This window comes from Drosophila guanche, unplaced genomic scaffold, assembly GCF_900245975.1.
Source record: "Drosophila guanche unplaced genomic scaffold, DGUA_6, whole genome shotgun sequence".
In the NCBI taxonomy this organism is placed as follows: Eukaryota; Metazoa; Arthropoda; class Insecta; order Diptera; family Drosophilidae; genus Drosophila; species Drosophila guanche.
In genome coordinates this window covers 8,708,159-8,733,183 of record NW_022995743.1, presented here as the reverse complement: position 1 = coordinate 8,733,183, position 25,025 = coordinate 8,708,159, and the positions used below count along the sequence as shown (strand labels likewise).

Genomic DNA, 25,025 nt, shown 5'->3' with positions numbered 1-25,025 from the left:
TTTTTTAAGACCATGGAGGGAAAAAAATTAACCCATTGTCCACCAAGTGTTATTTAAATTTACGCGCGAATATTATGAAATTAGAAAAAGCTTACCACAGTTCAGGTGAAAGATATCGTGGTCATTTCGTTATTGAAAGTATGTAGGAAAGTACGGATCTACAAGAAGAATTTACAAATGTAGTTATTTTCCGCGGTTTACCTTAAGTTGTGCAATTGTTTAAACAGAGCGGGGTTAAGATGGCAAAGTCATTTTTTCTTTGGTATTTTTACGGTATCTTTTAATATAACAGACATATTTTAATTATAAATCCGCGGTCACACTGCCACAGATTTTTCTTTGGAGCAACAATTTGATTTAATTTTAATAAACAACGAAAAGTCTTTGAGTGCAGAGCTAATTGCGACTTCGAATAGTGAAACGAATTAAAGAATAATTGCACCACAGTACATTGTGATTGTCGCTTATAAAACAAATTATAATAGTAAAGTGATTTGTTGCGAGCTTAGCGGCGTAGTTCCAGTGGTAAGTGAAATAAATATAAATCTTGTCTAGTGTCTGCATATTTAACAGCATCTGATTAGGGAAACTCTTAAAACAAATTGCGTCATGCACTTTCCATCCCCCCAAGACCCAAGACAACAACTTATTGGAATAAATAATGCATTCCAGCAGCATCTAGCAGAGTCAGCTGTTTTGTTGTTTTGTGATTATATTATATTCTTCCCTCTTCCGCATATTCTCTTGCGCTGCTCTTTCGCTTAGCTTAGCTCTTCTTTGTTTAGTTTTAATTGCGCGAGACGGCCATTTCTGCGTTTCAACAAACAGACGCATTTTGAGTTTTGCCCTCCCTCTCTTTGTATTGACCTATTTTTTTTTCTTTCCATTTGTCTGCTGTTTGCTTTATCTACCGTTTGGTTATTTACAACACCAGTTAGGGTATGTAGATGATTCACCTTGAAAGCATTTCAAAACCAGTTTTTAGCCCTCGAACTTGGCAAAAATGATTATTGCAACAAAAGTAACAATTTTATCAAATGCGTCTCACGTTTTGTTTTTGAAATACGCTACAAGATCGCAAAAACAATTGCAACAAATATGGCAGACGAGACTCTTAAAAACCACACAACACACACACACACTTGCAGAGAGAGATGAGATAGCAAAGAGCGGCGCAAAGTGGAATGGCCGATTAGATAGCGGGTATTGTTCGAAATCGAATTCGAAAACTAAGCTAACAAAACAAAGCAAAACTCCCCCGATAGCATGGCGATCCGCCCCCTGTATTAGTCAGCATACAATTAAAAATGTATTAACTTAAACCAGTAAAAGCCCCTTCCCCTGAAGAGAGTACATGACTAGGTATTGTGGACAGCTGGACACAACTTCACGTGATTGAATGATGTTGGCTAATGTGATAAATTTTACAGATTATATAAAATGCGGACAGCATTGATTCTCTCCCTCCTGGCCCTGGTGGCAGTTGCGCAGGCCGTCTCCTATGCCGAGGTCATCCAGGAGGAATGGCACACCTTCAAGGTGAGTACTGTTCTCCGATCCAGTGATATGTCACCAGGAAATCCGAGCTCAGCAAGTGTTTTGTGACAGGGGGCAGGCAGCGGCTTTGTGGCGATGATTAATATTTTGTTGGTCTTTTGTTTGCATAGTTGGACTGCTTTTCCATTGTCTTTCGCTGCATATGATGCTTTTCCCGATTGTGGCTGCCTTTCGAGGGTGGCGTGCTGAGTCACGAGTGAATGCACTGCACTGGGCATGCATCCATTATAGAACCCAGCAGATAGCAGTCCAGGCTTGTCTTGGACTCGGTCACATGCTTGCTCACATGACAGCCGCTTAGTCCATCCGCAAACGCTGTCATCTGACAGACCGCCTACTATTTCTGTGGTGCCGTCGCGGGTTAGTCCGATGGCGATAAGCCGCGGCTTGTGCTGTGACTGGGCCACTGATAAGCCGGCCTGCGACCCATTCATGCATTGTACTTTTTTTTCGCAACCATTTCCTAATCATTAATGTCGCAGGCTTTTGCTGTTCTGTTCCCCTTACCTCGTTCTGAATCATTTGCACTGCTTAATGGTTTGTGTAAGAGTAAGAATCGGCCCCTATTTTCATCCAAATCAATTGATTTGCAATGCGACTGGACTGTACCCATTATGGGGATCTATTTGCTTATCAGTCTGTAAGTCAATTGAAAGGTTTACGACTCGAGCTAAGCGAAAAACAATTGTTTCTGTCTGTATACTCAAAACTCAAAACAAAGTATATTCATGTACTGGCGTGCCATGCGCCATTAACTGTTGTCCCCAATGTATTATTATAAATTGCTTGTACTGATATCGTGTGAAAAGCTATATAATTGCCATGGATACTTCTTACACATAATATGTACACATATACAAATGTATATATATATTTCGTTGCATTAGTTTTCATTTTAAATACTCCCGCCATATTAGCGGATGGACTTTATTCTTGGTGTTGCAAGCCAAACAGCTGTTTTGTTTGCAGCGTACGGTCACACTTGTAAAAAAGTGCTGCCCATACTTGTGCTCCGTTGCTGAATAAAAAGCCGCGCAGTTCAAATTCATGTACGCTTGCTATAGTCTTTAGTCCCGTTTCAGCGAAACTTTAATCTCACAGTGCAGTCCGAAGTTCTGGAGTCAGCTGCTTGCTCATTTACATATTTACAGTTGCATGGCTGCCATTTTGTCTGAGATAAGCTTACACTTAGTTTATATTATTTGTTGTATTTAATGCGCTTCCACAAGCAACAACACTAAGCAATCTAATAGAAACGAAACGGTTGGGATAAGTTGGAAATGCGGCGTGACGCACGGGATCGCTCCGCTTATCAAATTGGCATTTTGTTTTCGTTTGTGATGGGGAGCTAAGAATTAAAGCAGAGAGCTTTTGGCTCTCACAGAACAACAAGAAAGTGCTAGAGAGAGGCAAAGGCAGAGAGGCGGGCACGAGCGCGATATTTTGAGCGAGAAGTGCAAAAAAAAAAAGCACCGCACCGAAAAATCGACAAGTGGCGAAACTAATATGCTGACTGGCCAAAGACGACAGCAATGATAATGATATAAGTACCCTATGAATGGTATGTTTCACAGGCGGATATAAAGATATATGTATGTAGATATGTAGGTGCTCCAACCGGTTGGTGTGGCCAATGTTTGCATACATTTGATAACATCCTTATAAATCATCCGCTCCGCCTATACAAATTTGCCAAAACGGAAACCGGTTCGGGTGTTTGAATTCAGTCTGCGCACGCTGCACAAAACGATATACGAATACGAGTACGTACCGTCCCACGAACAACTTGAAATAGTTGTTGATATTTTTTTGTGTGTGTTTTACGTACGTCTGTGTGTGTATGCGCTCGGAACAGGCAACCGTTTCCAAGATGCAACTGTACAAGGTGGTCCCATCGGCAAAGTGTAGTCTACTAACTATGCTGTTAAGAAGATGTGCTGTTAGAGTGTGCTGATTAACCCTTAGATGGCATGCGGTTTAATATTGCCCATTACAAGAAAAAGACGTTGCAGTTATGTTTTAATTGGAGGCTCTTAATTCTAAAATATATTCTACATTTTTTGCTGCAAAAACTGAAAAGTAAGTTTTCCTGCGTGCAAGGGCTTATATATGCATTTATACACAAACCTTCATGTCAACAAACGAACACGCACTGAAAAATAATTGACTGAAAACCGACGCTTCGGCAAGCGACGAGACCACCTTGTACAATTCCATTATGCTCGGAACCGTTGGTGGTGGTTGCTATTTTTATTTTTCCCGCCCGACACTAAGCAAGCGGCAGCACGAGAGAGCACAGCAGAGCACAGAAGCAGCAGAAGCGAGAGAAGCCACCTTGGGAGAGGAAAAGAAATTAAAGGAGCCGAGAGCACGGAAGGCTCCCTCCCATTCACCATCGAAAAGAAAAAGCACGCGCGTCATCGCAAACGAAAACGTGTTGGCTAGATAGCCAGGGAATTGCCGGAAAATTACATAAAATTGGAATAGAAAAAGAAGTACAACTGAACCATGGCCAGTGGGAGTCCGAATGACCTAAACGTGACAGTAGATGTGGTTCTGCCCACACTCTTGGTGGTGGCCATGCTCGTGATAAACGGCTTTGTCTTCCACTTCATCATGCGAAAACGTCGCCAGTGGAAGGAAACGTTGGGCGCCGTGGAATCAGGCTCTCCCGACATTGAGATGGAGCACCTGTAGAGCCTGTAGAGCATCAACCTGGAACTAGCCCGTTAGTGAGAGCAAATTCGCCTTAGCCGTTGGGTTAACTAAGATACTCAGCATCGTCCAAGCTCAACTGCAAACGCAATGCCTGTCCTGTCCTGCCCTGCCCTGCCGCCCATCCATCAACCCCACAGCTAAAGTGCTAAACAGATCAATAGGCAAATGGGTGTCGTCTCGTCTCGCGGGAATGCCACTGAAATCTTGCCTATACTATAGATAGCACATACTATACAGAGTGTATACGCCGGGTACCTTTAGATAATTCACGTGCATTTAATTACGGTTTCTACGTTTGTAAGCGCTCATCTTATTTCTCGCCATTAAATTTTCTACAAAATATACAACAATAAAAATGTGTGAACTTTGCTATAACAACTCCGAGACTCGACAACAAAGCAACCAAGGAAAACAAAAATCGATGGACGGTTAACGATTTATGCTGTGAAAAGGTTTCCCCACTTGAACTCTATGGAATGGATGGATGGATGTGGTCTGCATGTCTGAAATTCGTATCAATTATGTCAATTATACGAGTCAAGCCAGCCGAAACACGCACTGACATGGATGGACATGTGGCCATGCGGGGCGACAATTGTTGCCTGGTCCATGATGCTGAAGCTGTCTGTTTGCCCGTCTCTTATGATTATGCATTGGGTTGGGTTCCCACTGTAATTTACTTGATGTCTGTTCCGAGCATACTAGATTCTGGGGTGCCCCTAACAAAAGTTCGTTATTTATTTCATTATCTTAAATGTATTTTCCGCCTTGAATTCTGTCACGTTTGCTTCAGTGCAAACAAAGCTGTTTGTGTCGCGCCGTCTGCAATGGATATCCATGGTGCGAGTTCCACTGCTACTGGCGGCTCTTTCACATTATCATTTGTAGAATTTTCGTTATATGTATTTCCGTTGTGAGTAAACACGCGGGCTAGACAAACAAACAACCCCCACGGAAACTAATTCTAGGGGACCAATGACCAATGCAACGATAGAAATACGCACAGAATGCAGACACTTTGGCCATGCTGAAATTGTCTGTCTTTCCCTGTTTTCGTTTACTACCTGGAACCATTAACACCACTTCGTTCGCAGTTTCTGGGAGGCAATCGTAAAGAATTTAATGGCTATGCTGTGTTAATGGGCTCTGGCTACTGTTGCTGGCTAACCGCTGGCAGGCTGTCAGTTTGGACAGCTCGTGCCAGGTTAGTTTGTCTGTGATAAGGTTATCTCAAGATTGGGAACTATTTAATGGATTAGAGATGGAAGGTGGCTCATAAATCCAACCCAGTTTACGTAAATGCCAGATTTGCTACACAGTTTTTCGACTCTAAGCAACCAGTCCCCAAATGCATTCTACTTGGGAGCTAGCACTGGGAGGGCACTGGTGTACGTATCTAATCGTACCACATAGCATGACTTGAATATTGATTTATTAAAACAATTGCCTAGATAAGGAGGGGAAACCTGCCTGCCTGCTGCCGATAAGGGTACACATTCATATGCATGTAGAAATATTCAACAATGTGTTTACCATTCACAGCTGGAGCACCGCAAGAACTACCAAGACGAGACGGAGGAACGCTTCCGCCTGAAGATCTTCAATGAGAACAAGCACAAGATCGCCAAGCACAACCAGCGATATGCCACCGGTGAGGTGAGCTTCAAGATGGCAGTCAACAAGTATGCCGATATGCTGCACCACGAGTTCCACACCACGATGAACGGCTTCAACTACACCCTGCACAAGCAGCTGCGGTAAGAAAAAACAAAAGATTCCGCTCTCCAATGCTAATGTCTTATTTTATTTGCAGTGCTGCCGATGATAGCTTCAAGGGTGTGACCTTCATCTCGCCGGAGCATGTGACGCTGCCCAAGTCAGTAGACTGGCGCACCAAGGGCGCTGTCACCGATGTCAAGGATCAGGGGCACTGCGGCAGCTGCTGGGCCTTCTCCAGCACTGGCGCCTTGGAGGGACAGCATTACCGCAAGTCAGGCGTGTTGGTGTCTCTGTCCGAGCAGAATCTGGTGGACTGCTCGACGAAGTATGGCAACAATGGCTGCAATGGTGGACTCATGGACAATGCCTTCCGCTACATCAAGGACAACGGCGGCATCGATACCGAGAAGTCCTATCCCTATGAGGCCATCGATGACTCTTGCCACTTCAACAAGGGCACGATCGGAGCCACAGATCGCGGGTTCACTGACATTCCCCAGGGCAATGAGAAGAAGATGGCGGAGGCAGTGGCCACCATTGGACCCGTCGCCGTTGCCATCGATGCCTCTCACGAGTCGTTCCAGTTCTACTCCGAGGGCGTCTACAATGAACCTCAGTGCGATGCCCAGAACTTGGATCATGGCGTGCTTGTTGTTGGCTTCGGCACCGACGAGTCCGGCGAGGACTACTGGCTGGTGAAGAACTCCTGGGGCACCACCTGGGGCGACAAGGGCTTTATCAAGATGCTGCGCAACAAGGATAACCAGTGCGGCATTGCATCTGCTTCCAGCTACCCTCTGGTCTAGTCTGGCACCCACAGCCTTTATATGATACACACAACACAAATTCAACACCCAACCACAAGCATCTCAAAAGAAACTTTAACTTGTAGCCAATATCTTATCTTATCCTTTGAACTCTTACACTACTTATTCCCCCCATCACATTTCATTATAACTCCTGCCATGGAAACCCATTGCAAAAGCTGCATTTTATGTTGATGTTTGTACAAGAAAAAAGAATACAAATTAGGAAATAATTTCAAAAGTTTACGTTTACCCAACTGGGTGGGAAATGGTGAAGGTTTTGGCCCACAGTTTCCTGAACTGGAAAGCTGTTGCATCGCGATGCTTCGGTAGGTCGAACCACGCGGCGTAGTAGAGAGAGGAAGAGGGTGCGCGCCAGACTAAACCGAAAACTGTTAAATAATTCCTAAAATCATCACCTGAGATGTTTGTGTAGTTTCAATTCAATTAGCTCGCGCCATAAGTGCTGAGAAATGACAGCCTTAATGGTGGCATTCCACTCTCCACTACACTACACTACACTATTTGTCAAATGAAAGGGCATATTTTGGTATATTTTTGTGTGTTTTGCGGTATCGGCCCAGTTGCCTCTTTTAATAATTTACATACTGAAGAAAAAGCTCTCTTGCTTTCAGAAGGTGTGATTTCAATGAAAAATTCATGTACAAATTTGAAAATATATAAGGTCATAAGGTATACAATAGAATAAAAAGCGTATTTATAATAAGCCAAATTGATTCTTCAATCGGATTAAATTATTGCTTCAGTGTTAAAAGTCTTTGCATGCTAGTAAAATCAAATAGAAGATCAAAATCGAGTAATATGATTTAATACTACGGTATATTTTTAAAAAGGGAAGGTATGTTTCGGTATATTTTATCGATAATTCCGCGGTCGGTCACACTGTTCATCAGCACATGTGTCTCTGGTTCTGTTGACAACATTTTGTATCAAAAACAATCTAAAAATGGTAAGTCTGAGCCCCTAATTAAAACCTACTACATAATTAATAACTGTGCGTCCTTCAGGTAAAGGGCAAGAAACCTTACATTGACCGCAAGAAGGCGGTAACCTTTCATTTGGTTCATCGCAGTCAGCACGATCCACTTGTCACCGACGAAAATGCGCCGCAGCGTGTGCTCTTGGAGGCGGCTGCCAGGCAGCGCGAGTCGCAGGCCAAAAAGAAGGAAGAGGCCCCAGCGGATCCCGCCAAGCGTCAGGAGGAGCAGAAGAAATTCGGCATTCACTTTGATGACGACTACGACTACTTGCAGCACATGAAGAAACGTGAGAACGATGTGGTCTGGGAGTACATGGAGAATCCAAACCATGCCAAGAAGAGGCAGGAGGACGAAAAGCCGTCTACAGCTCCGAAGTTAGTGTTGCCCAGTTCGGTTTTTGCCAGTGAATTTGAAGAGAAGGAAGGAATGCTGAACAAGGCCGCTCCCCAATCGTTGCGCTTGGACTGGGATCCAGATGTGGTGGCGGCACTGGATAGCGATTGCGAGAATGAAGAGCTGGAGGATGATTTTGTTATGCAGGCAATGGGCGGTGAGGGTGATGAAGATGACGATGACGAGGAGCAGGATTGGACCGACGAAGAGGATGGTGGCGATGAGGATATGGACTTTGATTCCGACAATATGAATGAGGACGAAGACGAGGATGAGCTAATGGACCGCCTGGCGCCTTTGATGCGTGAACGTCGCTTCGATGACGAGGAAGTCAAGTCTCGATTCACAGAGTACTCCATGTCGTCGAGTGTCATTCGTCGCAATGAGCAGCTCTCCTTGCTGGACGACCGCTTCGAGAAGTTCTATGCCAGCTACGATGATCCCGAGCTGGGCGACCTGGCCCTGGAAGATATCGAAGGCAATTGGCACCAGAAGCACCCGGTAGTCATGCAATGCTTCCAGGAGTTCAAAAAGAAGAACAAAACAATCGACTACAACAAAGAGTGGGATCGCGAGCGCATTGCGAAGTACCGGAATGTGGTCGAGGGCGAAGAGGATCCCAACGAGGAGCTCGTCGAATACGAAGTGGATGATCCCAAGCAAAAGAAGTGGGACTGTGAGTCCATTCTGTCAACCTACTCCAATATCTACAATCATCCAAAGTTGATCGATGAGCCAAGGCGTAGCCGTCGCTCCAGCGCCAGTTCCGCCCCAGAGCCCATACAGATCGATCCCAAGACCGGACTGCCTGTCAATGTATTGCGAGGCGGCGTTGATGGCCAACTCACAGCCAAAGCACTGGCCAATCTGGCTGATGACTCGAACGCTGCAACAGGCCCTAAGTCGCTGTGCGCCAAGTCGGTGCTCTCCACGCTGAGCGTACTTTCGATCCGCCCCAAGGACGAGTCTGCCGAGGAGAAGAAGGAAAGGAAGCGTCTGCTAAAGGACTACCGAAACGAGCGACGCATCGAGAAGAAGGCCAACACAGAGGCCTTCAAGGATGAAAAGAAACGGCAAACGCACGTCAAGATCAACCAGCGAACAAACCAGCAGGGCGCCACAATTGTCTAGCTTAAGTTCCCGGCTCAGTTCTTTAGGTTTAAATATGAATTGTTGTGTACACACATAGCGTATGTATAAAGTGATATCTATATGAGGAGTAAAAGCCACTCACTGTCTCTGTAAACTGTTGCCTCTGACGATTATGGCCTGATGGCTGACGGAAAAGTGTACGAATTTGATGGCAATGCTTCTGCATGGATGGGGAATTGGACACTGGATGTCGGGCTTTGGTTGGTTGGCGTCATCGTCAGTTGTCTGCTGGCCATTAATCAAACTGGCTGCCTGCGCCACACGCGCTGCACATCTCCGTGCTGTGCGTGCCAAGCAAAGCATAGTCGTGATACCCTAGCAGGGATATGCCGCTGTAGTTGGGCTTTCCAACAACCAACAATTCCCCAACTGACGCGGATAGAGTGGCAGATAACAAGAGACTTGACTTGGCCTGCCATGCAACAATTAGCTCAGCACGAAAACGGGCTGACTGTCGCACTGCCTAACTGACTGTTGACTGTGACTGCTGACGATTCGCGAATCGTTCGTCAGTCGAACATAAAACGGAAAAATAAAAATAAAGTTAATTTCATTGTCAGTTTTTGGCGAACAATACAACAAGGATAATGAGAATGAGAATGCCATAACAAAATGCCACTTTACCTTGCCCCATGACTGGATGTCCTCTCCATGTGCAGTATATTTGTACAGACATCTGTTTGGTATGGTGGGTATGTCAGTATGTACTCATGAGTGTAATTGTCTTTGTATATTATAGTTAGTCCTACAAACGCGATTTGTATTTACATTGCCATATAGAAATTTCCCAGGAGGCATGGGGCCTGGGGGGACCAGGGAAGTAGGGCCTTGTTTTCCAGCCCTTTAGCGTACGGCTGTTACCATAGTTAATGGAAGGTTGGCCTAGCCCTAGTCCTAGCCCCAGGCACCGCTCATGTGCCAGTTGGCAGTTGTGTTGCCTGTTTTGGTTATTTTGTGGAAAACATCAAGTCAAATCGCATGCACTTCAATGGAAAAACCCGGTCAGCTGTTACATGTGAACATATGTTCCATTTTTGGATAGTTATACAAAGAATTAACACAGTTGATCCCTTCACCAGAACTGAGTAATGTAAATGGCAATGGAGATTGGAAATTTCCAAACACAATTTCCATGGGAATCCAACACCAATTTGCAACCGAACTGCACCCGTGCTCATGCTCCTTCCTTTGCGTCCCCCGACCAAGCCAAAGCCAAGCCAGAGCCAAACTCCTTGTAAATGGAAACCAGTCCCGTTACAGTTGGTTGTCGTGCCTGAGTCTCCATTGAACGGTCGAGCGGCGTTGGGGGACCCTTTTATTGCTGTTGTTGTATTAAAGCTAGCAAGGAAAGCGGCAAAGAAATTCGCGTATTTTTTTTCGTGTCCGTTGGGTTCAGTTTTAGTTCCTGAACGAAGGCGAACGGATTCGGGCGCGCGTCGTTCCCGCAACGCGGTAATTTCCACCATAATATTTAGATTTAGATTTAATGGAACGGCGTGGAGTTGCCACAGTGGAGAGTGGAGAGTGAAGTGTGAAGAGCCTGGGGGCTCGCGTGAGTCAAGCGTTAAAGTCGTGTAATTGCAGGCTGTTTCTAGGAATGAAATCGCAAACAGAAAGGAATTCATAAATGCCACTAACTACATAATTAATGCAATTGTTGTTGTGGGTCGGTAACTTTGTTTTAATGGTGCACAATCATAATCTTTTATGTAATGCTACAAATAATTAAATATTCATTTGTTTTAATTCTGTGCGGATCTTTTGAAGCGAAACCGAACAGCGTGCGAGTGTAAATGGATATAAATGATTTCTGTTGTTGATTTAATTAGTGAAAATATCAAATCAAAGCCTAACCAGCTGCCCAAATATTTATACATACAAAAAAGGAATATGTGTGTGTGGTGCAAATGATTTAAACACTCGCTATCTAAGATCTATTAGTTGACAAACAAAAAAAAAAAGAAGGAAAAAGTGTCGCGCATCTGCCTACACCACACCACTTGATGTGGCTTAGGCCGGATATGGTTCATCTGACTACGATCTACATACTACGATCTGCCGTGCAGTAGTAGTAGAGGAATGCCAGTAGAGTGTGCTCTCAGTTCTGGAAGTGGATGTGGAATTTTTAATTTGCACATGACCATTGCCAGTGTCAGTGTCAATGTCAGCGAACAGGAAGATAAGATAAGAGCTCTGCGAGAAACAGAAAGTAATTTATAGGAAATGGAAGTCCAGTTGAGTCCAGTCCAGGCAATTATGTGGCAAGCCAGGAAGTGTGTAATTGATCATCAGGTGTCGCTCTCTCACTCTCTTTCTACATGTATTTGGATGGCCATATGTATGACCAACCCATAAGTAGTGGCGTAGCATACGATTGAGCTGTTATTGCATATCATACGAGTATTGCTAGGCGGACACAACAAAATGTAAGCCTCTGTCTCCTCTGCTCGCAGCGGACTTAAGTAAAATTGGCACGCGATTCAATTGAATCTTGGCGAGAAGTGTGCTGGCTGTGCCACTGCTCTGTGGCAATTACACTTCCAATGCCCTGACCGCTGCTTGTCGTTTGCCTTTGCTTCTCCTCTTTAGCTTGGGTATCAGCTTACGGCCCGCTATCCGCAGTCCAGTCAGTCAGCCCAGCCCACACACAAAGGCCCTCGGCTGAGGAATCTACATATCGTGGATGCAAAACTCACACTCGTACTCGTACTTGTACATATCTACATACATACATGGATGAGCACACTTTAGCGACCAAAGCTCGATTGTCTTGAGTTTAGAACAAAGCGAGCTGGAGGCAAGACACAAAACGAGGATTACCGGTCACCTGTCTCGGCATCAATCAAGGACTCAGCTACGATCTGCTCTGCTCTGCTCTGTTCTGCTCTTTCCTGTATTGTTTTGTTCAGTGTTCAGTGCAATTATGTACAAATGTACACAAGTATATACATATGTACATGTTATGTTTCTATGAAAAGTGAAAGAAAGTAAACGAAAACGAAATCAAATGTAAGACTACATATTGTAGTACTTCCCTTCCGTTCTAATCGAAAAAGTTCAGTTGAAACCAAAACCACAATCACAACCAAAGAATGATTCCCAAAATATTGTGTTACAGAGACCGAATTATGAAATTCCCACGTCGGTGTAAAGTGAGATGATTTGAGGCCTGAAGTTACAAACAAATTCCTTTCCCGTTGCGTCGCCCCAACATCATGCTTGACAAACTCAACATAAACGCATTCATATCGTTTGGATTGGGATTCATATTGATATGGTAAGTGATACACAGCACTGACTGGATAGACTCGATATGGATTCAGTTCAAGGGACCTTCGTATGCTTTGCCAAATGACAAATCACCCAAAAAGCAAGGTCACTCGCGCAGCCCCAAACAAATGGCAATCCTGCACGGCATACCATGCTCGCTCGTATGAGTAGCTACAACATCCGATTGGTAAAATCGGAAACTATGTAATATAATTCGCTTACAAAACAGTTAAACAGAAGCAGTCCAAAGTCAAGCAGAACAGAACGGAACACAACAACAGCAGCAGAGGAGAAGACCCTCCACACCGTCAAAGCAGCAAACACGAAAGAAGTTAATTTCAAATTCAGACTTAAATTGACAAAGTTTCTGCAATAGTTGCATGTGGCAGCCATCAGGCTAGAGCTCCCCCATCCTCTCTTCATATAAAGAATTGTATTTGAATTTTGTTCCTTTTTCTATTGTTTTTTTTTTTTGGTTTGTTTTTGTTTGCTGCTCACTTTGCTGCTGCAGTCTGAGCGAAGCCACGGAGACCCAAGAGAACTACACAGCCAAGCCGCGAGTGGTTCTTCCGCCTAATTATGTCAAGGGTAAGTTAAACCAACCAACCAACCAGCCCCAACCCCCCACCTGAACTGAAATTACTCGTACAATTGTAATGGGTTAAATTTACTCGTGTGCACTCCACTCCCCTGCACTTTGCCTGTCTGCCGTGTCTGTGTTTCTTGTGTGGCTCTCTCCTCCTTTTGTTTTTTAATTGCATGGATTTTTTGCACCATTCTTTCTCTTCGTTCTCTTGTGATTTCTGATTTGTTTGCTTTTGCACCATGAAACCGCCGCAGGATATGGATGGATATGCGTGTTCGGCTTCGGGTTTTTTCTTCATGGTTTCTGTTTTTTGTTTTTGTTCATTTCGTGACGCGGTAATTTTCAGGGCCTCCGTCTATGGTATACTGGGTTATGGTTACGGTTACGTTACGGTTCTCCACTTTGGTGCACAATTTAGGCCCCCTTTGACGTCATCGCCAATTACGATCGATTCAAATCAAAATAACATTTACCGGCGACAAAGGGTTTGGCTGCAATTTGGAGCGAATCTCTTGAAGATCTGTCAAGCCAGTGGAACTGGCTAACTTATGGATCATTGAGTGGATTTCCCACCCGAAATCTTCTCTGGAAAGTTATGAATAATTTAACAAAAATATTGCCTAGGCCGCCTCTAAGGTTCTTTCTTCATTTGTGGGGCAGCTAATCAACATCTTTATTTGTATCGATTTTGCTTGGTTGTATAATACGCATTACCATTTGGCCCTGAACTTGAAGAGTGTCCGAGGTGGCTGTGGGTGATGTGTGTGTTTCCTTTGAACCCACACCTGAACCGAGACAGAGGCCCACGAAAATGAATTTTGCGCACGAAAGAAGTTCAAAGAAATGTATTATTTTGTATGGAAAGGTTGTGTAACCATTGCATGGACTTGTTACCTAGCTAAAGATAATCCAACGATCGCATTGATTGTTTTATTTGCAGAAATACGACCGCCCTCGAAGAAGGGTTCCCCAGTGATAGTAGACTTTAGCATATTTGTTGTAGATATTAACTCAATTAACGTAGAGGATATGGACTTTAGGTAAGTGGCGGCAAGTCCCTGATCAAATGCGGGTGACCATAATGGATCCATATAGCAATGCTGTGTATATTTTCAGAGTAGACATGTTTATACATCAGCGCTGGCACGAGTCACGACTGGAGATACCCGATGACATATTCGAGGAGGGCGACGACTATGTGACACTGCTTCCAGAAGTCTTTGAGAATTTTTGGCAGCCGGATCCGTATTTTCTCAACTCAAAGATTGCCGGTACGTTCTTTAAAGCTTTAACTATAAATCAATTTATGTATTAGCTATTTATGTATGTATGTGGTGTATGCCTTTGTGTGTGCGTCTGTAGGAACAGATACACAAAAAAGATATAAGAACAATTACCATTCCGTGCACTTTGTTCAGCCGACAATTATTGTATAACTTCTCGGATGATCATTTGTTGTATATAGTAACAAATTATTTTGTATTTGTTTTCCTGTTTTTCCTAATCCGTTCCATTAATTTCTCTACCGACTAATCGTGTTCCCATCCAAAACTACTAACAATACCTGAAACCGCAACATGTGTAGGATATGGAAGTCCATATGTTGCCTCCACCTCTATGCTACGCAATAAGGGTGAAAGAGATTCGAAAAACTTTCATCTGAACAAAGATTTAAGTATATCAAAACAATCAACAATGAATCTAAATCTAGCATCTGTGTTTTTACAATCAATCCATAAACTGCCATAAAATCTGTATCTGTATATTCAACACTCTGAGCGTATTCTAATGATATCCAATGAATAAGTTGTAGTGTATACCTCAACCATGCTGGCATTCCATTACCAAACTCCCTCTCCATTCAGGAGATACAACAACTATAGTACCGCCCACGTGGCACCGTCGCATTGCACGCACGAAATCCGTTCCCAACACACTACCAATTCCACTACCATTTGGCAATGCCATGGTCACCCAGGACACACCCACACCCACACCCACACCCACACCCACTCCAACTCCAATTCCAACCACAGCGAAACTCTAAACCTGCCACTTCCCACTCACCCACACGCTCCAAACTAAAAACGAAAACGAAAATTTGCAGTTGCAGTTGCACTCGGAGTCCTGATTAGATCTTTCACCTTGAAATCACGGTTGTACCTTGTCGGATGGGGAATGTGTGGTTTTCTATTTGGTTTTTCGTTGTTTTTTGTGGTTTCCATTGTCAACATTTTAAGGACAAAAATCGATGGCGAATCGGTCAAGCTTTATATCTTCCTATCACGTTATTTTCAACTGCAATTTTATCAGCGCAGTAACAGAAGCCAAGATTCAATTAATCTTGGGCTTAAAAGAATAACCTTAAAACTCTTTCAGTTTGTTAGATTATAGTGTTTTCGTGTGGGTTAATGGTTGAGTCAAGTATCATGGGAGAGACGTTGACACTAGACACAATGGATCTCATATTAATGGAAAACAAAAACTCCTTTTAGCGAAACGTGCTAGGCTTAGGATCCGATATACTTGTAGAGCCGACACAGCACTCCACTCCACTCCTCTCTCCCTCGTAGAAAGTTGCGCTTAAACTTAGACATAAGAACACTAGCGAGCACCTGCCACATCGATCAATTAAACAACCAAACAACCAAACAACCAACCGACCAACCACCCATCCAAAAACACACACAACACAAAAATGAGCAAAGAAAAATGAGTCTATCGATTCCAATGCCATAGTTCTAATCGAAACCCATTTGTTCCGCATCTCTGCAACGTCTTCTCGATGTCTTCTCGTTGTAGAAATAGCGACACTGACCCACAAGTTCACATCGGTGACGCTGTACAAGAACAAGACGGTGCGCTATGCGGCACGTATGCACGCCATCATTGCCTGCCAGATGGAGTTCCAGCTGTACCCCATGGACATCCAAGTGTGTCCCATCTACATTGAGAGCTGTGAGTGCTAATACCCCCCAACCTCCCGCAATATTCCACACAGACAAGAGACAAGCCTCTAATGCAATTCCATTCACAATTCACTCAATGAAGTCTCATCGAACAACCAGAAGGTGAAGCTTCGCTGGTCGGACTCCGGCGTGACCCTCAATCCCGAACTGAAGCTGCTGCAGTACAATCTGGGCCAGCCGCTGCAGCTGGAGGAGAGCGATGGCTACATGCCGGAGAAGGTTGGCAACTTCTCGCGCCTCACCGTTTACTTCCGCTTCGAGCGACAGATCGGCCATCATCTCATCCAGACCTTTGCCCCCTCCTCGCTGGTGGTGATGCTCTCCTGGTTCAGCTTCTGGCTCGGCCTAGATGCCATCCCAGGACGAGTCACACTCCTTGTGACCTGCATGCTGACGCTTGTCACCATGTTCACGGGTGCGGACATACCCCCAGTGGCATATGTGAAGGTGGCCAATAAGAAAAACCCCGAAAATAGAGTTCAGTGTCTCTAAGGAGAGTCTTCTGTTTGCAGGCCCTGGACCTGTGGATGGCCGGCTGCATGCTCTCCGTGTTCGCAGCCCTGGCCGAGTTCGTTGTGGTGAAAGTGCTGGACGTGCAATACCAGTACCAGGTGAACCGCATACCCAAGGTACTGCCCATGGTAAGGCAGAGCTGTGGATATCCCTTTAATAAATAATGCCACCTTCTTATCGTCCCATTACCATTTGCATTCTGGTTTGCATTCGCGTAGCGCATCAGCAACATGGAAAAAGGTCAATGTGCAACGGTGGCTAGCTGGGAGGGCGGTGCCGTGCGCTCGCGCAAAGCCACCCAAACGCCCACGACGCCCGGACAGGTGAGTGATTATCTTTTTAGATAATTTTGTTTTTGTTTTGTTTTGGGAATGTGTGCAGCTGTCATGTGTCGCCTTAATTCGCAGACATCGCTGCAGGGCAATGGGGGACCGCCGAAGCCGGCACGCAGGCAGAGCCTTCTCTCGGTGGCATGGACGGACACGGACACGGGTGTCGAGAAGATAATGTGGCGCGAGATCGATAAGGTGTCCCGCGCTGTCTTTCCCATACTCTTCTTTGTGTTTGTCCTTCTGTACTGGCCGATACTGTTGATGAAGTCCTCCTAGGAATTGGGGAGTTCCAGGCCGCGCGTGGCTGGACTCCGTTAAAAACAAATCGAAGGAAGATTTGCACAAAGAGAAACCCTAAAATCCATCAACGAAGTACAAGTGAAGACTACAGTTACCTATAATAAGTAATTGCCAGCAGAGGACACACACCATGTACCATGTACCATGTACAGAAATGTCGCATAACCAAGTTATCGACAAATTTGCTCACTCACGGAGAATACTCGCATTTATTTTGAGTATTTTTTCTGCTTTGTATAAAACCTATCTTGTGTTTAATGATAATTATAGTTTCACTTTAATTTTAATCAATGCCCCTAACACTCAAACTCACAGAACTGCGACTAATAGTTATGCTTCAGCTGCTCCAGACATGTCCTACCTTTGATTTGGCTTTTACATTTAATTTCCCTAAACTCAGCACTCACACTCACACACAACAATAAATATGCTGGAATATAAACATATATATATATATATCACTGTGCTAGTGACAATATATATATATATATGTACATACATATATGGAAAGTCGGAGGCAGACATTTTGCTAGCAGAGAAATATTTCAACTTGGAAATCTTTTTGTATTAGGCTTAGGCAAATCAGCCAAGAAATTGCATTGGTGCTTTAAGGAGATAATAAAATGGCCTTTAAGGAAATAAATAAATTTGGATATTTGTAAATAGCTTAACCAGAGGAACAGTGAACGCTTTTTAGAGATTTTTACATATACATATATAAACAATATTTACATTTAATTAAGCCATTATAGCGTATTTTTATGCAAGCATTAGGAGCTGTGGCTTTTCTATATAAATATGTAAAGCGATCGCACACCAGGATTGTACTCGTAAGCGTACATAAAATATAATTCTAATTATTGTTAAGGCTAAATCGAGTTTATATTTGATATGAAAATACAGACAGACAGACACAATGTAAATAAATTACATCACACACACACACACACACACACAATAATTACCATTTAAAAGAAATATTTATCTAAGATTTATGTATCTGCTATGCCAGCTAAGTTTACATATGTAAATGTATGTACTATATATCTAGATATGTATTTATGTATATCCTTTCCATCTCTTAAGTTGCGGTGTTCACTAATCACTGATCATAGGTGCGGTGAGCTCTCGGTTAGGGTTTATAGGAAAAGCTTTAAATTTATTCTTAATAAAAGAAAAATCGCGTACAATTAACAAAACCAACTGAAACATTTATTCATCCTCCTCGGATTCGGTGGCACTCTCCTCCTCGTCACTGAACTGCATCTGCGCTGAACCATTCTCTTTTGTTCGTATGAGCAGCATATCATCATCATCGCTGTCCCCGCCTTTGGTGCTCTTATTTTCTTGCTCCAACTTGTCGGCCCTGTCCAGGAGTACCCTCAGAGTGTACTTGTTGTAGTCACAGCTGAAAGGATATCAAAGAAGTCGCTCAAACTGACTCTCTCTTGCAATCAAATACTCACATTTTATTGAGGGTTTCATATTTCCTAGAGAGGATCTCATGTAGGGCCAGCAGGCCAGTGTGCTGGAAGACACCATCCTGGTTGCCATGCTGTGTCAGCAGACAGCAGCTCCATTGCAGATAGAATTCAATGTGTGGCGTGGACTGTAGGAGGCGGGCCAACTGCTGCAACAATCGCTGGGCAAAGTCTGTTGACAGATCCGCACATACGAGTTCGACTGGAAAGATGTAGGAAAAAGCCTTTTATTGGCATGAATTTACAAGCACTCCGCGTGCATGCAATGCAGACACGAGCTGGCAGATGGCAGAGCAGTTTATGGCCAGTTTATGGCCATTTACATACGTGCAAAAGGGGAGGCATGGGGCATTAACCAAGGAAAAGCAAGCGAGAGAGAGAAACAGAGCCTTGAAACTGTTTATTAACACAGCAAAAGTGCAAATTTGCACATTCGATCGAAGAATGGAGTCAGGGCAATGGCGACCTCCTCTGGTGAGTGTGTCGCGGTCTATTTTTAGACACGGCAAGAGCCCCGAAGGTTGCCCAACTGACAAGGACTGGCCCCTGAATAGTATGAAAAACGATTTAGCATTTCACTTACTATCCCTGTACGGCACACGCTCCAGCACCAAAGCAATCAAATTGGGTTCATTTAGCTTCAAGGACATCACCAGAGCCTTTGTAAAGTCCAGCATTTTGAGGGACTCATGAACGGCCTTGGGCGTCACCTCCAGCGACAAGTCAAACGGATCAAAAACAACGCCTACATGGAAAAGAAAACCAATTTATAATATGACAAAACAAATGTAAAATCCTTTGCTTACCCTTATCCAAGGCATAGATGCAGAGTCCCTCTGTTCCAGCAGCGGCAAAGGCCTGGCCAGTGGGCGAGAACTTCACAGAGAAAACTCTTACCTCTGGCTGAAAGCGTCTGGAGGACATGTCACCCTTGCGTACACCAGGCAGTCGAATGGCAACCTTTCCACCCTCAAACTCCTCACGTTGCTCCACTAATGCCATATTGCCAAACTCGCTTAAATGCTTACGACTGATGTAATCCTAATAAAAGAAGTTCCAAAGAATAAACATAAATAAAACAATGTGCTTTTGGTGTGCGCTTACATTCAGGCCATCTAAGCTGTGATTCTGTGTGATCTGGAATTTCTTGAGCAGGATGGCCTCCTTCACATGGTAAATGCATATATTGGGCGACTTGCCAGCCGCCAGCAGACACTCTCCATCCGCAGAGTACTCAATCGTGGAGAAGTAACTGGAATCAGAATTGATTTTAAGTTTAAATTTGAACAACTTCCACTGCTAATCTGCCACTCACTTGGCTTGTGCGTTCTTCTTAGCTGTTATCACATCGGTTTCCATGCGACCGCTGCTCAGATCATTGCGTCCTTCTATGCTGGTCACTTGGCTGGCAGATTTGATGTCAAAAATGGTTATGTTACCGCTCAGTGTGGCCACCGCAATCTGAATAGTAGAAGAATAATAGAATGTATTATTGTAGAATGATTTAGTTGGGGCATTTATTCCTTTCTTACCTCTTCACCGCTGGGACTGAATGTCACATTTGTGACATCTGAGACAGCGTCAATGGTTTCATGCTCGCTATTGCTCTCCAGGCAATTCCAAATCTTGACTGTCTTGTCCCAAGAGCCGGAAACCAGAGTGGATGATGTGGCTACGGGCGAGAAAGCCAACGAGACCACTGGACCCTCATGACCGCTGATGATCTCGAGCAGTTTGCCCGTTTTCACCGACCACAGGAATATGTCGAAGATATCCTGCCCGCCTGCCACCACCAGCTCACCGGAATAGTCCACTGCAACGCAGGAAAATTGAGCGGGACTCGGGGACGTAAAGGTCCTAAAGTTGCGATATCTGATGACATCGAAGGCACGCACTGTGCCATCGAGGGAGCTGCTGACCAAGAACTTCTTATTCCTACTGAACTGGATGCCCGTCACACCGCTGGTGTGCTCACTGAAGGTGACGAAGCAGAAGCTGCTTTGGGTGTTCCACAGCTTAACCTTGGAGTCCTCTCCGCCAGTGGCAATGTACTGGCCATCGGAGGAGTAGGCAATGCATGTCATCTCGCTGCTGTGACCCTGTTGCTTCATGATGTACTGCTCGCTCTGCCACTCCCAGACCAAGAGCTGTCCGATCTCACGCGAAGCCAGGGCCACCCAGTCACCCGTGCAGTTGAATATTGCCGCCGAGATGGGATAGTCGGAGATGCTCAGCGAGTGGATCATGTTCACATCGGGCAGCTCGTACAGGTAGAATGCTCCGGTGCTGAAGGCCACAACCAATACCTTGGTGCGCCTATTATAGTTGGCAGCCGTCAATTGGACATCCCTTTGCTCTTTGCGTGGCTCATCGGCCAGATAGTGGCGGGCCAGCTTCTTATAGAAGAATGGATGCATCTTCTTGACTTCCTCGTCCTTCAGCTCATTCACATCGGTGGCGATAGCTGCCGAGTCTTCTTTTGAAGCCTGCTTCTCCACAACGTTTTCCACATCGTCTTCGGACTCATTGTCAGAGTCCTTTTGCTCTAGCTTTCTGCTCTTTGCAGCTGGCGCCTCTGGTTTCTCTGCATTCTCCAGGTCCGATGGGGACAGACTGCATTCCCACAAGCACAGCTGTCCATTGCGACTGATTGTGTTGAGATGCAGGCTGTTTGCCTCGAAGAAGCACGACACAATGCCGTCTGTGTGGCCACTCAAGTTGTAGGTGCGGAAATTCGTTGTGTAGTGGATGGCACAGATCTTTGTGGAGCTGTCGCGGCAGCCAATGGCCAGCAGCCGCGAATCAGATGACCAATCCAGCCACGTAACATCATCATAGCCACCGAGGAAGCTCCGTTTCAGCACGAAAGGGTTGTACTCTCCGGTGATTTCTCCCGGTGCGCAGAATATGAGCACCAAATTCTCACGTGCCACGGCGAAATAGGTGCCATCCGGACTGAAGCAGATGCACTGCACGCCAGTTTGGAATTTGTGTCTGTGTATCACCGTGCAGGACATCATGCTGATGAGCTGAGCATCGCCCTGCTCGTTCACAGCGATCAGCAGGCTGCCATCCGGGGAGAGCGCAATGTTTGTGTAATTATAGCGTGACTCCAAAGAAAGGGTGCGTGATTTGTTGCTGATAAAACGGTAAAATGAATTAAATTTGACTCTTTGTGGGATCCTTGCAACTTACTTTTTCAAATCGTGCACCGTTATCCGATTGCCCACGGGGCTAATAACTGAATTTCCGTCCGGTGAGAAGACCAAATTGCCATTGCGATAAATGGTACCCAACAGGTTGGAAAACTATAAAAGCAGAGCAGAGATTGGTTTAGGGTGAGGATTTACAGGATATATTTACTTACTTTATAAGAAAATTTCATTTTGGTGGCTGGCTGCTAGCTAAAAAACAAAACAAAACTCCCGCACGTGTTGGTTGCTAAACCCTGGCCTTGCCACCTAGTTGTCGGACAGCTGTTCTTATGAAAAGGGAGCTGCCAACGTGTTTTACACCAGAAAAGCGAAGAAGAAGAGAAAGAAAAGATAAACAAAGAAATTCACAAATTGTGTCAAATAAACTAATCCCAACACAAATTTAACAATGGAGCAGAGTAAATCTGCATCAGACAAGCTGGCGGAACGCAAGGCGCGTCTGCTCGATCTGCACAAGAAACGCCAGGAAGCCCGCACCGACAATCATCAGGAAGTTGTGGCAGAAGACGCCCGCAAGAAACTGCCCAAAAACTGGGAAGCACGTAAACGCCAAGCAGAGTGGCTCCTGGCAGACGACAAGGCTCGGGAAGATGCCCAAGCCGCTGGCAAGGACTACGAGCGCCTGAAGCTGTTGGAGGTGTCCGGCATCGATGCTGAACGCATCGAGAAGAAGAAAAAACGCAAGGACAATCCCGATTTGGGTTTCTCCACATATGAGGCACAAACAGCAAGACAGTACAGCCGCCTAGTCAAGGGCATGCCATCACGAGACATGGAAAAGTATGAGAAGCAAAAGGCTGCGCTCGGGGAAGCCTTCTATGGCGGAGCACACACAACTTTGCATGCCCTGACGAAAGACACTCCGTCGGCAATAAACGCTATGGTCAAGGACCTAGACCAGCAAATAGAACGCAGAAAGAAGTACTCGAGGAGGCGCATATACAACGACGACGCCGATGTGGACTTCATCAACGAGCGCAACTCCAAGTTCAACAAGAAGCTGGACCGTTTCTATGGCGAGCACACTGCCGAGATCAAGCAGAATCTGGAGCGTGGCACAGCTATATAGACTTAAGGCAGCATCAACACTATAATATTAGTTTTAATTCCACTCATTAAAAAATCCAAAAGGTACCTAACTTTGTACAATATCTATGTTTGCATTAAAAACAAGTTGGCAGCCCTCAGGGTCTGTTTCCGTACCAGAATCACTTTAATAACAATCCACAGGCTCTTTGCGCAATAAAACATTAATAATATTTCAAAGTTCTTGGCGCTGGTTGTCCACTGGTCCCCACTAAGCTGTCCTAACATAGTCCTGTGCGGGATGCCTTTGTAGATGCATCACTTGAAGTGGATTTGGTTGCATACCCCGACAGTGTAAGAGCAGACATTTATATTTACTTGCACCTTTGCAGCTGACGTACAATTCGCAAAGAAAATGCAGAACTTTAGCTCCCAGGAAAAGTACTTAATTGCCAACACTCTGAACTGTTGGCCTGTGATGCTGCAAGGACACTCAGTGCTAATTGACCTACGAAATGAGACTTCTGTAGCTGGAATTATTGATGTAGCCGACGGACACATGACCTGTGAGCTCTCGAACGTAGTTTTCATTGATCGGAATGGCGGCCAACATCCTTTCGACAATTTTGTGGTTCGCAATCGCATGATCCGTCAGATTCACATTCCCACAGACATCGATGTGGAGCAGGAGCTACGCCAGGCAATGGAGCGTGGCGTGCTGCGACGAAGGCGTGTGGATGGAGGCAACACCAAGCGAACCTTTAAGCAGAAGCGAGCCGAGGTGAGACACAAAGAGACTCTGGCGATGATAACCCAACAGAGATCCGACAAAGAGCAGCCAAAAGAATAGCCGCAATCGTTCCCGCGCTTTTACATTTTATTATTTTCCAATAAAGTACAAACTTCGTTCGACTGGATGATTAATATTTGCTTACATAGAGTCCCACAAGCCTGATTATTGAGCCGCCTTTTCTTCCTTGAACTTGTAGTGCAGCTCCATGCAGTCTGTGTTGGACACATTGACCCATCCAGTTGGGGTCATGTGGTAAACACGAATAATTCCACCGGAGTAGGCATCTCTGAAGGTTGCATGGTAAATGGCACGCTGGCCCAGCTCTTGTGCCTCCTTATCCTGCAAGTCCCAGCGGTAGCCAGAGTCGAGGACGCCATAAGCGAACAGGGAGCCACTGCCAACGGAGAATAGATTTCCAGGAGTGCGAGAACCCTCAGAGTCCACATAGTACAGGCCGGGACCACGCTTATCATAGCCGGCCAGCATCATACCCATGCTGAGACCCATTCCTTTGTACTCGTGGGCAATGTTTGCCATGATCTTGCTGGCTGCGGCCACCGAGATGCGTTCCTTGTTGCGCAGCTCGTGCAGGCGGCATTCCTTCGACAGGACACGATCCCAGTAGACACAATCGGCGGCACCACCAGCCAGAGTGCCCAGCAGAAAGTCGTTGATCTCCACAATCTTCTTCATTGTCTGCGAGCCAATGTACTGGCCTCCAGTAGCACGTGAATCAACAGCCAAAATGACGCCTCCTTGGTACTTGAAGCCCAGGGTTGTGGTGCCATGATCGAAGTCGATTTTAATGCCGGTTTTCCCCGAATTGGCTTGAATCTGATTCAAGTTGTGCATCGGCTGCAAAGGTAAAAGCAAATATAAAGTATCTTTGGTGGAAATAAGTAATTTCGGTTCTTACATTCTCGAATGGCGGAGCAGCCAGTGTGTACGGGTTGGCCAGGTTACACGAAAATGTCTTCAAGTCATCAGTTGCATCGGCCGAGTTCCAGGCAGTGGGCTTCATGTATGAAGCATTGGAGATTTTACAAATTTCCGCCAAAGCCATTTTTATAGATGCCTTTTTACAATGTTTTAAATTCACAAAAAATATTCGGATGACAAACAAAAATTTGTTTCAGTATGGATAGTGTGACAGATTCAAGGAAATATACCGAAGTATAGCTTTTCATGATCATA

At 45.0% G+C, this 25,025-nt stretch overlaps 8 protein-coding genes across 14 annotated transcripts; 6 read left to right on the top strand and 2 right to left on the bottom strand.

Annotated features, from left to right (window-relative positions):
• Positions 1-367: 367 nt before the first annotated feature.
• Positions 368-6,978, top strand: LOC117582026 (cathepsin L). Its single transcript, XM_034269555.1, has 4 exons — positions 368-525; positions 1,431-1,539; positions 5,818-6,032; positions 6,089-6,978. The coding sequence occupies exons 2-4, from the start codon at positions 1,441-1,443 to the stop codon at positions 6,798-6,800; spliced, it is 1,026 nt and encodes a 341-aa protein (XP_034125446.1). The 5' UTR covers positions 368-525; positions 1,431-1,440; the 3' UTR covers positions 6,801-6,978.
• Positions 3,820-4,682, top strand: LOC117582033. Its single transcript, XM_034269571.1, has one exon. The coding sequence runs from the start codon at positions 4,066-4,068 to the stop codon at positions 4,252-4,254; it is 189 nt and encodes a 62-aa protein (XP_034125462.1). The 5' UTR covers positions 3,820-4,065; the 3' UTR covers positions 4,255-4,682.
• Positions 6,979-7,703: 725 nt separating the features above from the next.
• On the top strand, positions 7,704-9,423 carry LOC117589538 (protein LTV1 homolog). Its single transcript, XM_034281536.1, has 2 exons — positions 7,704-7,770; positions 7,829-9,423. The coding sequence occupies exons 1-2, from the start codon at positions 7,768-7,770 to the stop codon at positions 9,323-9,325; spliced, it is 1,500 nt and encodes a 499-aa protein (XP_034137427.1). The 5' UTR covers positions 7,704-7,767; the 3' UTR covers positions 9,326-9,423.
• A 1,296-nt stretch (positions 9,424-10,719) lies between these two features.
• Positions 10,720-18,515, top strand: LOC117590872 (glycine receptor subunit alpha-2). 7 transcript variants are annotated; one of them, XM_034284010.1, is made up of 11 exons: positions 10,720-10,798; positions 12,465-12,623; positions 13,128-13,204; positions 14,143-14,242; positions 14,298-14,473; positions 14,788-14,877; positions 16,005-16,160; positions 16,254-16,618; positions 16,684-16,800; positions 16,903-17,007; positions 17,092-18,515. In XM_034284010.1, exons 2-11 carry the CDS (start codon positions 12,562-12,564, stop codon positions 17,290-17,292), a joined length of 1,449 nt encoding a protein of 482 aa, XP_034139901.1. In that variant the 5' UTR covers positions 10,720-10,798; positions 12,465-12,561; the 3' UTR covers positions 17,293-18,515. The 7 variants fall into 7 exon arrangements, with proteins under 7 accessions (XP_034139901.1, XP_034139823.1, XP_034139987.1 ...); XM_034283932.1 differs by having other exon boundaries at positions 16,684-16,812; XM_034284096.1 differs by having other exon boundaries at positions 10,721-10,798; positions 14,319-14,473; positions 16,684-16,812.
• Positions 18,449-22,234, bottom strand: LOC117590799 (periodic tryptophan protein 2 homolog). Its single transcript, XM_034283804.1, has 9 exons — positions 22,165-22,234; positions 21,993-22,105; positions 20,330-21,935; positions 20,113-20,258; positions 19,902-20,049; positions 19,604-19,838; positions 19,381-19,542; positions 18,783-18,999; positions 18,449-18,724 (listed from the first exon to the last, which is right to left on the bottom strand). The coding sequence occupies exons 1-9, from the start codon at positions 22,180-22,182 to the stop codon at positions 18,529-18,531; spliced, it is 2,841 nt and encodes a 946-aa protein (XP_034139695.1). The 5' UTR covers positions 22,183-22,234; the 3' UTR covers positions 18,449-18,528.
• A 70-nt stretch (positions 22,235-22,304) lies between these two features.
• Positions 22,305-23,214, top strand: LOC117591360 (pre-mRNA-splicing factor Syf2). The gene has a single exon (XM_034284631.1). The coding sequence runs from the start codon at positions 22,401-22,403 to the stop codon at positions 23,079-23,081; it is 681 nt and encodes a 226-aa protein (XP_034140522.1). The 5' UTR covers positions 22,305-22,400; the 3' UTR covers positions 23,082-23,214.
• A 6-nt stretch (positions 23,215-23,220) lies between these two features.
• Positions 23,221-23,955, top strand: LOC117591441 (U7 snRNA-associated Sm-like protein LSm10). The gene is made up of 2 exons (XM_034284750.1): positions 23,221-23,392; positions 23,431-23,955. The coding sequence occupies exon 2, from the start codon at positions 23,454-23,456 to the stop codon at positions 23,886-23,888; it is 435 nt and encodes a 144-aa protein (XP_034140641.1). The 5' UTR covers positions 23,221-23,392; positions 23,431-23,453; the 3' UTR covers positions 23,889-23,955.
• On the bottom strand, positions 23,899-24,984 carry LOC117591286 (proteasome subunit beta type-5). The gene is made up of 2 exons (XM_034284518.1): positions 24,748-24,984; positions 23,899-24,686 (listed from the first exon to the last, which is right to left on the bottom strand). Exons 1-2 carry the CDS (start codon positions 24,892-24,894, stop codon positions 23,994-23,996), a joined length of 840 nt encoding a protein of 279 aa, XP_034140409.1. The 5' UTR covers positions 24,895-24,984; the 3' UTR covers positions 23,899-23,993.
• Positions 24,985-25,025: the final 41 nt, after the last annotated feature.

Excerpts from the sequence above, each read along its gene's own strand:
- LOC117582026 (XM_034269555.1), top strand. The coding sequence starts at position 1,441 with ATGCGGACAGCATTGATTCTCTCCCTCCTGGCCCTGGTGGCAGTTGCG. Across the intron at positions 1,540-5,817 it reads AGGAATGGCACACCTTCAAG|CTGGAGCACCGCAAGAACTA; the intron begins GTGAGTACTGTT and ends TACCATTCACAG. Across the intron at positions 6,033-6,088 it reads ACCCTGCACAAGCAGCTGCG|TGCTGCCGATGATAGCTTCA; the intron begins GTAAGAAAAAAC and ends TTTTATTTGCAG.
- LOC117582033 (XM_034269571.1), top strand. The coding sequence starts at position 4,066 with ATGGCCAGTGGGAGTCCGAATGACCTAAACGTGACAGTAGATGTGGTT.
- LOC117590872 (XM_034283932.1), top strand. The coding sequence starts at position 12,562 with ATGCTTGACAAACTCAACATAAACGCATTCATATCGTTTGGATTGGGA. Across the intron at positions 14,474-14,787 it reads TCTCAACTCAAAGATTGCCG|GATATGGAAGTCCATATGTT; the intron begins GTACGTTCTTTA and ends CAACATGTGTAG. Across the intron at positions 16,619-16,683 it reads CCCCAGTGGCATATGTGAAG|GCCCTGGACCTGTGGATGGC; the intron begins GTGGCCAATAAG and ends TTCTGTTTGCAG.
- LOC117590799 (XM_034283804.1), bottom strand. Across the intron at positions 21,936-21,992 it reads ACGGTGCACGATTTGAAAAA|CAACAAATCACGCACCCTTT; the intron begins GTAAGTTGCAAG and ends CCGTTTTATCAG. Across the intron at positions 18,725-18,782 it reads TATGAAACCCTCAATAAAAT|CTGTGACTACAACAAGTACA; the intron begins GTGAGTATTTGA and ends ATATCCTTTCAG.
- LOC117591360 (XM_034284631.1), top strand. The coding sequence starts at position 22,401 with ATGGAGCAGAGTAAATCTGCATCAGACAAGCTGGCGGAACGCAAGGCG.
- LOC117591441 (XM_034284750.1), top strand. The coding sequence starts at position 23,454 with ATGCAGAACTTTAGCTCCCAGGAAAAGTACTTAATTGCCAACACTCTG.
- LOC117591286 (XM_034284518.1), bottom strand. The coding sequence starts at position 24,894 with ATGGCTTTGGCGGAAATTTGTAAAATCTCCAATGCTTCATACATGAAG. Across the intron at positions 24,687-24,747 it reads CTGCTCCGCCATTCGAGAAT|CCGATGCACAACTTGAATCA; the intron begins GTAAGAACCGAA and ends TTACCTTTGCAG.